The 11,205-nt window shown below is 50.6% G+C and overlaps 1 protein-coding gene across 4 annotated transcripts in view; it reads left to right on the plus strand.

Moving 5' to 3' along the window:
* PIP5K1A (phosphatidylinositol-4-phosphate 5-kinase type 1 alpha) overlaps window positions 1-10,956 on the plus strand; it is a 99,460-nt gene extending 88,504 nt beyond the window's left edge. For 2 of the 4 annotated variants that reach the window (XM_048510738.1, XM_048510757.1), the window contains 3 exons: window positions 299-364; window positions 5,811-5,895; window positions 7,842-10,956. In XM_048510738.1, coding sequence (XP_048366695.1) covers window positions 299-364; window positions 5,811-5,895; window positions 7,842-7,844 — 154 coding nt within the window. In that variant the 3' untranslated portion in view covers window positions 7,845-10,956. The remainder of the gene's footprint in view (window positions 1-298; window positions 365-5,810; window positions 5,896-7,841) is intronic. The other 2 variants (XM_048510748.1, XM_048510766.1) reach the window with 1 other exon arrangement.
* Window positions 10,957-11,205: the final 249 nt, after the last annotated feature.

Below are 11,205 nucleotides of genomic sequence, written 5' to 3' on the forward strand. Positions count from 1 at the left end.
CTGCAGGAGAGAAAAGAGGAATATAAATCCAAACGCTTCTTCTTCTCTAGAACCTCCCTTAGCCCTGCTAATTAGCTCTGAGCCAAAAGCTCGGGCTGGTTCGGGCTCTGCTGATTCAGCTGGCATCTCTCTGCAAGGCTCAGTTGATTCCTCTGCGGAGGAGTGGTCAGTTACAGCAGGAGGGGCCGTCACACCGGCCTCAGTTCAGCCCAGCCTTGCTTGGAGCGCCCCGCCCCCGGTTTTGTTTTGGGGAGGCCTGTTCCAAAGAGGCCTCTAACCTCTGTCGCTCTCTGCACAGGTCGGAGGGAGTGCCACGGCCAGAAAACCCTTCCATGTCGACTGTGCTCAGCTTCTACTCTGATAGGTGAGGTGAGATCTAGCTAAGTCAGCTGAGCCCCATTGCAGCTGTTTGTTTGCTCGTGGAAATGTGGAAGTCCAGGAGCCTGCTGCCACTGTTTGGCCCACGGGAGTATGAACTTCCCTCTCCCCTGGAGTTACGTGGCCTCTTGGTTGGGCCCAACGTGAAAGCCCAAGGTGCTGCTGTTCAGATTGAGCCGGGGGTAGTTTTGAGGTCTGCATGTGCAGTTTCAGAACGGTGAAACTCCCTCAGCACTGACCATTCCCCCTCTCCTCACGCGCACCAGGTGTTTCTAAGTCCAACAAATAAGAAGCCTGGAAAAATGCAGGAATTGTTGCCTAAAAATTCAGCAAATGAGGGGAGAGCTGGGAAGAGCTTGGGTGCATTTTTCTGGGGCAAGAAAGGGCAGAAGGTGCCAAGGGTGTTTATCACATTCCGCCTGCCCTCTCTGCCCCCCCTTTTTTCTCTTCCCAGGTTCACTATTCCTCACCCCCTTGGGATAGAGTGTGGGTCGGTGGGTGGGTGAATTTCTCTCTCTGTCTCTCTCTTTCTCACAAACACACAGAGAGTCGTTTTGGCCTACTTTCTTGTGGATGTCAAGGCAGTGGAGTTTGAGGACAGGATCCCCCCGCAACCCAACTCATAACCTCCTTTTCAGTGGTTAAGAGCAGGTGGATTCTAATCTGCAGAACCAGGTTTGATTCCCCACTCCTCCGCCTGAGTGGCAGAGGCTTATCTGGTGAACCGGATGTGTTTCTGAGGAAAGCCATGGGATTCTGGCATCCTCTTCCACATGCAGAAAAGACAGCACAAGGCATAAGACCATAAGAACTAGCCTGCTGGATCAGACCAGAGTCCATCTAGTCCAGCACTCTGCTACTCGCAGTGGCCCACCAGGTGCCTTTGGGAGCTCGCATGCAGGATGTGAAAGCAATGGCCTTCTGCTGCTGCTGCTCCTGAGCACCTGGTCTGCTAAGGCATTTGCAATCTCAGATCAAGGAGGATCAAGATTGGTAACCATAGATCTGTGGTGGCGAACCTTTGGCACTCCAGATGTTGTGGACTACAATTCCCATCAGCCCCCGCCAGCATGGTCAATTGGAAGGGGCTGATGGGAGTTGTAGTCCATAACATCTGGAGTGCCAAAGGTTCACCACCACTGCCATAGATCGACTTCTCCTCCATAGATCTGTCCAAGCCCTTTTTTAAAGCTATCCAGGTGAGTGGCCATCACCACCTCCTGTGGCAGCATATTCCAAACACCAATCACACGTTGCGTGAAGAAGTGTTTCCTTTTATCAGTCCTAATTCTTCCCCCCAGCATTTTCAACGGATGCCCCCTGGTTCTAGTATTGTGAGAAAGAGAGAACAATTTCTCTCTGTCAACATTTTCTACCCCATGCATAATTTTATAGACTTCAATCATATCTGACACTTCTGGTACAGCTCAATTCGAGTGGCACCTTAGAGAACGCAGAGATTTTGGGGGTAGATAGTGGACGGTACCTGAGGAAGGGAGCTGTAGCTATCAAAAGCTTCCACCCCAAAGATCTTGTCGCTGTCCAGGAGGCTGCTGGATTTGAATCTAGCTGTTCTGTTCCACAGCTACCCTCTGAAACTCTCTTCTCATAAAGTTTGCAGACAAAATTTAAGCGACACCAGGTGGAACGGTCCATTGTGTACGTTCCACTTCAAGGTTCCCTCCTTGGCAGAGCAGGGTTTATATGTGGCAGGTTCCCTTATTTTGCTTTATTACAGCAGCTCCATACGGCGCCTGTCTGTTGCCCTAACTCCACCCCCAGGGGCCATTCCTTCCTTTTGCTCCTCCAGCACCTGCCATAAGTTCTCCGGAGTTGCGCATTCCAGCAGCAAACTCGAACCCGTGACTGGGGTTTTTCCCGGCACGTGCTGGGCTTAAAATCCTGGATCGCCCTCCTGCCCACGACCCAGACTAGAGAGAAGCCGCAGCCGTCTTTCCCTCAGTGAGTCTGTCTCTCAATCTCCACATAGGTCAGAGGGAGAAGAAAGTGACAGTTCAGACAACTTATCCGAGGAGGTAGCTAGTACGACATGTTTGCAAGTAGGTGAGACCTAATCTGGGTGGCGGCGGAGGCTGGGGGGGCACTGGGCCCTTGCCCCCTTTGACCAGTAGTCCAAAACATGTGTGTTCCCCATGAGTTGCGGAGGGCGGGGGTGGAAACGCACTCAAGAGGCTGGCTACCAAATAAGAGTTAAGCACGGCTTTGCTGGAGCAGTGAAGCTTTTGGACACTTCAGGGGCTCCCCAGGGTGTTATTTGGGAGGTCAGGCCATGGTCCTTTCCTTTGGTACCTAGGAAAACTTGTCTTGAAAGGAGGACCAACTGCTTGAACCCCCCACTGGTCATCTCAGATGGTCTGGCCCAGGAACAAGCCGACCGGTTTGCTAAGAACCATGCCGGAGGAGCTGCTAGTTCAAAGCTCTGGTGCTTCTGGGGTTTGCAACCTGTGGCTCTCCAGAGGAATGTCTCATGGCGCCTCTACAAATCGCCATACCGCAGGGCCCCTGCCAATTGTAGCCAATTGGCATCTGGGGCTGATATTGTAGTCCATGAGCCTCTGCAGACCCAAATTACAACCTGTATGATAGAGAGTGGGCGCATGGCTCAGTGATAGGTCATCTCCTTGACATGCCAAAGGTGCCAGGTTCTATCCCCGGAGTCTCCAGTTAAGGACCAGGCAGTACACACTCACACGTGAAGCTTGCCTGATACTGAATCAGACCCTGGTCCATCAACATTAGAGAGTCAGGGTGGCGTAGTGGTTAAGAGCAGGTGCAGTCTGATCTGGGGAACCGGGTTTGATTCCCTGCTCTGCCACTTGAGCTGTGGAGGCTTATCTGGTGAACTAGATTAGCTTGTGCACTCCAAAACTTTCCTGCTGGGTGACCTTAGGCTAGTCACAGTTCTTCAAAAAACTCTCAGCCACGGCCTCCTCACAGGGTGCTTGTTGTGGGGAGAGGAAAGGAAAGGAGTTTGTAAGCCCCTTTGAGTCTCCTTACAGGAGAGAAGGGTGGGATATAAATCCAAACTCTTCTTCTTCTTTCACGGCTGGAATCACTGGGGTGCTGTGTGGTTTCCGGGCTGTATGGCCGTGTTCAATGCTGCTAGAACACGGCCACACAGCCCGGAAACCACACAGCACCCCAGGTCTATGATTCATTCAGTGACAGGCTCAGGATTTCATCAATCAGGAGTCTTTATTGGAACGAATTGAACCGCTGGCTTTTGCAAAGCCAGTTCTGACCCGCTCCCCAAATGCTCATCGCTTTATTACCTCTGTTGTCCACTCCCTTCCCTTGCCCCCAACTACGCAAAGTAAAAGCGGGAAAAGTAGAGGAAAGCGAGAGTCCCTTCCCAAGGTGTAGGGAAAGATAGAGAGCCATCTGGCTACCCCTCCCTTCGCGGAGAAGGCCAGAGATACCGCTGTTATCTACCGTTGCAAGCACACACAGAGAGAAGACATGAATGGAGAGATTCAGTAACCCAAAGAGCACACACTGACACGAATCCCGAAACAGCTTGAAGGCTGGAGGAAAACCTCCAGTTGTTTGCTGCCTCTCGTCAGTGTAAGGGAGCACTAAGAAGCTGTATACAAAGGGCTGCCCTTTAACTTTGCAGCGCTATGACAATAACCCAAATGCTACCTGCAGTCTGGGTCTTAAAGTGCCCAGTAATTCAGCAAGGGGATCGAGGCCCGGTGAGCACATTCAGTCTGCTGTTTGCATCTCTTTGTTGGTGACTCTCGGAACACAAAGGACCAAATAGCTGAGTCTGGCCTTCCATTCAAAGGACCGGCGTCCCCAACCCACTGGGCTGTGTCTCTCCACCCACCCCCCACCCCCCGGCAACCAGTTCACAAGATCCAGACTGTAGCATCCTGCAAACAATCTGGGGCATCGAGAGGTCACTCACGCAAGCAAGCCAAGCTGCGCGTTCTGAGCGTTTCTAGAATGCCTGGAATAACTGGGCACTGTACACAAATCAGAGGAGGCAGCTTAACAGGCCAGATGAGCAATCGGAGGGAAGAAGGGGGGCGGTCTCTTCAGCCAGGATGGAAGCGTGACTTTTAAGAGGCATTGAGGGGCTGCAGCGGGAGGGGGTGACTACCTAACAGTCTTTGTGCCTGAGGCCGCTCTGCCCGATCTTCCTCTAGAGCAGGGGTCTGCAACCTGCGGCTCTCCAGATGTTCATGGACTACATTTCCCATCAGTCCCTGCCAATTGGCCATGCTGGCAGGGACCGACGGGAAATGTAGTCCATGAACATCTAGAGAGCCGCAGGTTGCAGCCCCCTGCTCTAGAGAGCCTGCGTGGTGTCGTGGTTAAGAGCGGGCACACTCTAATGTGGAGAATCGGGTTTGGTTCCCCGCTCCTCCACCTGAGTGGCAGAGGCTTATCTGGTGGACCAGATGTGTTTCCACACTCCTACATCGCAGTTCTCTCAGAGCTCTCTCAGCCCCACCCACCACACAGGGTGTTTGTTGTGGGGGGGTGGGAAAGGGAAAGAAGATTGTAAGCTTCTTGGAGTCTCCTTACAGGAGAGAAAGGTGGGATATAAACCCAAACTCTTCTTCTACATCCACGGAGCAGCTGGTGGAGCGGATAGGGGTGCAGACTTTGTCTTCCAGAGTGCACAGCCTGGCTCACTTCCCTGTTGCTGTGTTGTTGCAGAGATGGAACAGTGCAGTTGCCGTAGTCCAAAAGTACTAATTGCAGCAGATGTGGGGGGGGCGGGGGGACACTTTGCTTGGAAACATGGTAGTTCTGTGTGAGCTACTACAGGGTTATCAAAGGCTTTCACGGCCAGAATCACCAGTGTGTTGTGGGTTTTCTCTTCTCTTCTTCCTTGTGGTGGAGGGAAAGCCCCGCTGTGAATGGAATGTTCCTGTGGGATCCAAACCCCGCCCGTGCATAAATTATGCAAATGAGCCTCTCCTTCCTTGTTCTGCGCAGTTCATCCTGGCTTGGTTAGCTGGGGCGACGGAGGTCCGGAGCTCTGACCTGTAGAAGTCTCACACAGACAGCTGCTGGAACCGCCGGCGTGGTGGTGCGGTCACGAGGGATGGAACCCTTGCATTTCTAAAAACTGTCCAAAAATGTACAGATTTGTCGAAGGCTTTCACGGCCGGAATCACTAGGGTGTTGTGGGTTTTCCAGGCTGTATGGCCGTGTCCCAGTAGCGTTTTCTCCTGGCGTTTTGCCTGCATCTGTGGCTGGCATCTTGAGATCCTCTGAAGGTGCCAGCCACAGATGCAGGCGAAACGTCAGGAGAAAACGCTACTGGGACACTGCCATACAACCCGGAAAACCCACAACACCCTGCTACAGGGTTAGTTTGTGGTACAACCAATGTCGTATGGAAAGCCACTCAGTTTTGCTTCTCCTCCTCTTTCCCCTCTCTCTGTCCCCTATAGTGCTTCTCCCGGACCCTCCATGCCAGACCCTCCATCAGGACTGACAGAACAGTATGAGGATTTGCCCGAGACAGAGATCAGCTTTGTGAGTTCTCTTGCGGTTATGGAGAGGGGAAGGGAGGGGGAGTTTTGGCTGTGGCAGTGAAGCCTGCCACCTTGAGGCAGGAAGTGAAGCCAGCCGTGCTGTGGGCTTTGCAGTCAACGGAAACCTCACTATTGGATTTCTGCAATGTGCTCTGTTTGGGGCTGCCCTCGGAAACAACCCAGAAACTACAACTGGTCTAGAACGCAGCAGCCTAAAATCATAGAATCATAGAGTTGGAAGAGACCCCAGGGGCCATCCAGTCCAACCCCCTGCCATGCAGGAACACGCAATCAAAGCACTCCCGACATATGTTCATCCAGCCTCTGTTTAAAAACCTCCAAAGAAAGAGACTCCACCAACCTCCGAGTAGTGAATTCCACTGTCAAACAGCCCTGACAGTCAGGAAGTTTTTCCTGATGTTTAGGGAAATCTCTTTTCCTTCCTCTTGAGCCCATTACTCCATGTCCTAGTCTCTGGAGCCGCAGGAAACTAGCTTGCTCCCTCTTCGACATGACACCCCTTCAAATATTTAAACATACCTGTCATGTCCCCCCCTTAACCTTCGCTTCTCCAGACTAAACATCCCCAGATCCCTAAGCCTCTCTTCGTAGGGCATGGATTCCAGACCTTTTACCATTTTGGTTACCCTCCTCTGGACACGTTCCAGCTTGTCGATATCCTTCTTGAATTGCGGTGCCCATAACTCAACACAGTACTCTAGGTGAGGTCTGACTCTTGTCAGGGGCTAACTACCAGGAACATGTGTTGCTCATTTTAAAACACTGGGACAGACTTCAAGTTTGTTTCCGGATTCAATGTATGGGGCCGGTTATTGCCTTTTAGCCCTCCACAATCCAGGACACTCAAATTTGAAGGATCGCCTCCTTAACTCCTTAACGATATAATAGAAACTCTTATCTCAAAGTCATAAGAAGTACCATGCGAAAAAATTATCAGACTGACCTACTACCAGTTTCTGACCAGATCTCATCATCTTCAAAGGCGCGTGGAGTTCTGCAATAAATTAAACATATAACAATATAACTCCTCTAATGCGTATGAAATATTCCCCCTGGTAGCACCCTAAATATGCTGAAGCTCTTTCAGTTCCTGTAGGCACGAATTGTCCCTTATCAGTGCACTTATTTCAATTTCTGTAAAAAAAGAAAATCCATATAAAAAACATAAACGAACGGTTATCTACTGCTGAATACCAGCATGAACCCTCATAATACATTGCCCTTCTGGGCAGCATTTTCAGCACATCTCTCTATGGCAGCCATTCTCAACCAGGGTTCCCTGGTACCCTGGGGTGCCGTGAGCATGTCCCAGGGGTACCGCGGCAACACTACCGCCCCCCTCATTTTTGTGGTGTCTCCCACCGGTGCCAGCAAGGACATGGAGCTGGCCCATGGGGCAGGGCCAGCCACAAGGTCAGCAGCCGCCACCCCCCCCCCCCCAGTGCTACCCTTCACCCTGGGAGGGGAAGGTGGAGGGTGTGGCAAGCAGGGGCAATGGGAGGGGAAGGTGGAGGGTGGCGGCAAGGGTACCATGAGATATGAAGAGTGAGGTCAAGGGTACCCTGACCTCGAGAAGGTTGGGAAACACTGCTCTATGGCTCACATTAGTCCTTTGGAGTCTCCCACACTCTCCATTAAAGTTACACACATCACTGTGCGAGGTGTTTGCAGTTAAACTAAGCTCTCACCCTGGGTTCACCGACAGCAGGGGTGTCCGACTCCGGTGCTTCAAATGCTCATGGCCAATTGGCCATGCTGGCACAGGCTGATGGGAATTGTAGTCCATGAACATCTGGAGCGCCATAGGTTCGCCACCACTGAACTAGAGGCGTGTCAAAAGCCATCTCCTCTTCCCCGCGGCGTTATGGTGTGGATACTGCCTTGTCTGCACGGTGCCTGATTCATGCCCTCTTTTCTCCTTTCCAGTGAAATGCGGGGCTATTTGATGGAAGCAGAAGATTCCTTCCCGGTCTGTTGAAGTCTGAGAAACCTGCAGCCCTCCCGGGGCAGCTGATAATCGAGAACTTTCTTGGCCTGGACTGCCAAATCTTACGGAAGGTCAAAGGCCGGGACGCCCCTGGCAGCGTAGCGTTAGCAACAACTACCGGTCTCTAGAGCCCGTTGGCTGTTAAAAGGCTATGGAGTTCCTCTGGTGTTGACAGAGAGGCGCTCCCTCTGTGTCCTACGTGGGGCTTTATGGGCCGTCTCTAGAGAAAGGGCCAGGTGCCTTTGCGTAAGGCCCAAACGCCTCCAAGGGCAGAGTAGCCAAGAAATCCCTGTTGCGCACCAGTTCCTCTGAAAAGACAAAGCGATCCCCGATCGGAACAGTTTGAAGAAAATCAACGCTGTCATCATGCTTTTATTTTAAACTTTCTAAAATGTATTTAAACTTTCCCCCCTCCTGAATTGCTATATCAGGGTTGTTTGTTTGTTTGTTTTTTAAGTGTGTGACTTTTAGGCCTAGAAATCCCCCCCTCCCCCTCAAGTTAACACCAAAACATGTCAGAGAGAGACATTTTTCACCTCTCTTTCTCTGGTCGCATATCTGGGGCCTCACGAGGACTAGGAAGCCAACCTTAGCTAGTTGTTTAACTTTGTGGTGCCCACAGAAACTGCCTGTCTGGTAGAGACACTTGGTGGTGAGGAAGAGGAGAGCCGGCTTATCCCCTCTTCTCTGCCCCTAGTCTTGGTGCTTTTTCTCTGGCGTAGCGAGGGAGCTGGCGTAGCGAGGGAGCGGGATTTTATAAACTGCACCACGCCTGTGTCTCTGCTCAGCCACGAGCACAATTGGGCACAGTTATTAAGCCTTTAGTATTTTGCTAATGGACCAGACTTATTCCCCCTGTCCTTTGGGAGTTCCTCCCTTTCTCAGTATTAAGCCATTTTTGGGGTCCCCAACCCTCATTTTTTTTAAGAAAAAAAGAAAAACCTGAAAACAGTGCTTGGATCTCGATTCCGGGACGATTCTGCCAGGCTGCGTAAAAATGGCCAAATTTTAATCTCATTTTTAAGCAGCCTTTATTCCGCCCCCGCCCCCCCCCACCCCCCCCGTTTCCAAGATTTTTTTTTAATGTTCCATACCTCGGGGTGGGGGTGTGTGTGAAAACTGCCACAAACACACGGTTGTATTTCCCTATCCAAAGCTGCAGCAATCTTCCCCTTCTGCCAGTCGAGATGTGCATTGTGCCGTTTTTTTGTTTTGTTTTAGTTTTTTTAAAAAAAAATAGCTCTCGTTTTCTTAAGAGAATAATGAATAGATCAAGTGAAACCTTATAGCCCCCTACCCCCAAAAAAGAATCTATATTTCTCTCTATGTGTACCTTTTGTAATAAATAGAGGGCAAGGGGGGGGTCTTTTCCCCTCCCCAACTAAACAGAGTTTTGTATTTTTCTGTCAAACCGTTTGCAATAAGATATGTAGAGATTATAGCAAGAGAGGTTCCTTCTCGTTAAATTGCGCTGCGCGTCTGAAGTGCGGCCCCAGCGTCAGCTACCCTTCAGAGCCTCAAAACGCCTTTTGAGAATCCCAGGCAGTGGTTGCTTCTGCCCGCCTTTCAAAACTGTTCAGGAATATTGGGGGCCACGTTGCAAGCTTCTCTGGTTCCTCCCCTTTCCCTTTTCAACCATGGAGCGATCTGCATTTGAGACTAAGGCTGACCAGGATTCAAAGATAGCCAGGAAGCAAAGTGACTGCAGTTAGCATGGATCTAGAGATGGACGTAGCGCTACGGTCCGGATTCTGTGGATCGTTTCTCCCAGGATTGTGCTTTCCCTAGCAAAGGTCCCGTCACCTGATTCGGAAGCTTGTCGAGTTTGAATAAAGGTCCTTACGTCAAGGAAAAGAGCCAACATTAATGGAATAGATCAGGGGTGTCCAGCTCTGGTGCCCCAGATGTTCATGGACTACAATTCTCATCAGTCCCTGCCAGCATGAGGCTGATAAGAATCGTATGTGAACATCTGGGGCACCAGAGTTGGACACCCTTGGAATAGATGCATGGGAGCCAATCCTGCATACGGGCTAATGTCGAAACGCCTGGGCCCATAATTAAGGCCAAAATGCTTCCCGTCTCTTCAACGCAGCCAAAAGATAGCGAAGCGTCCCTTTCCCTCGGAGTAAATTTGATTCTCCTGTGAGCCTAACCTTAGCCAGATGTCCGTGAAGAACCTCCGCATAAAAGTGAGTTCCGTGCAACAACAGATTTTTATGACGTTCTTTTAGAGCATTCTAGCAGGTTTTTAAAACACGGCTTCGTCCTTCTTCCCTCCCCTCCCGTTCGCAGAGTTATATTTAACTGTCTATATTAGACACTCTAGATTTTTTTTTCCCCTGAAAATGTTTTGGTAACTAATTTTATGCTACGAGGAGGAAGAATAAAAGAGCAAGATGTCGGGGTGGGTTTCTCCCCTCCATGATGTTACTATTTATGAAGTTGTATTTAAATATCGTTTCCTTCCTGCGAAACTTAGCTGTTTGAGTGGGGTGGGTGGGGACAGGCCTTTTCCAGCTGGCTCTTCGTGGCAGACTTTGCTTTGAACGAGTTTAAGGGAGTGGGAGATGGGTGGATGGATCTACGTTTTAAAAAAACACAAGCTAAGCCTCGAATCGGTTTGGACGTTCCAAGTCTCCTGGCAAGGAAGCAACGGTGGATCCAGAGCCGGGCCTGGCGCCTCTTCAGACTTACCTGTCTCTCCCTTTCAATGCTGAATGGAATGCGGAACGCCAGGTGGGGCCACTTCTGCCGCCCCTGGGCACCTCACCTTCCAACTTCCAACTTGGCAGGACTCGTCGCCCGCATTGCAGGGAAGAGAGCTTGGGCTCTGAGCTTATCCGCCCAACGTGCCGTCTTGTGGATTTCGTCACTTGAAACCCTCGTGACCCTTACTTTGACCCGGGCATTTTGCCACCTGTTGAAGTGGATGTCCGGGGGGTGGGGTGGGGGGGATCTAAGGTCTGTTTTATCAGCCGTGTCCCTTGTAAAGGATAGGACATATCCTGCAGTATGCTACTCAGCTCAATAAAGATGTCCTCGTTTCTTTTTCTTGGAGTCGTTGGGTGTTTGATTGTAGATGTCTTGTTTCCTTGACGAGATCAGCTTCAACAGAACCTTGCTGACACTGTTAACAGATAAGGGCTATTATACTCCATTACAGAAAAAAGATGTTGCCCTTTTCCATCGAAAGATCTAAGTGCGATCATGCATGGTGCGGTAGAAGTGACAAGAGCGTCTTTCCGTTGTTGAAAATAGTCCTGATTCTCTGTTAGCATTAAATAATTGTTTTTAAGAGCA

This window comes from Sphaerodactylus townsendi, linkage group LG01 (assembly GCF_021028975.2).
Source record: "Sphaerodactylus townsendi isolate TG3544 linkage group LG01, MPM_Stown_v2.3, whole genome shotgun sequence".
In the NCBI taxonomy this organism is placed as follows: domain Eukaryota; kingdom Metazoa; phylum Chordata; class Lepidosauria; order Squamata; family Sphaerodactylidae; genus Sphaerodactylus; species Sphaerodactylus townsendi.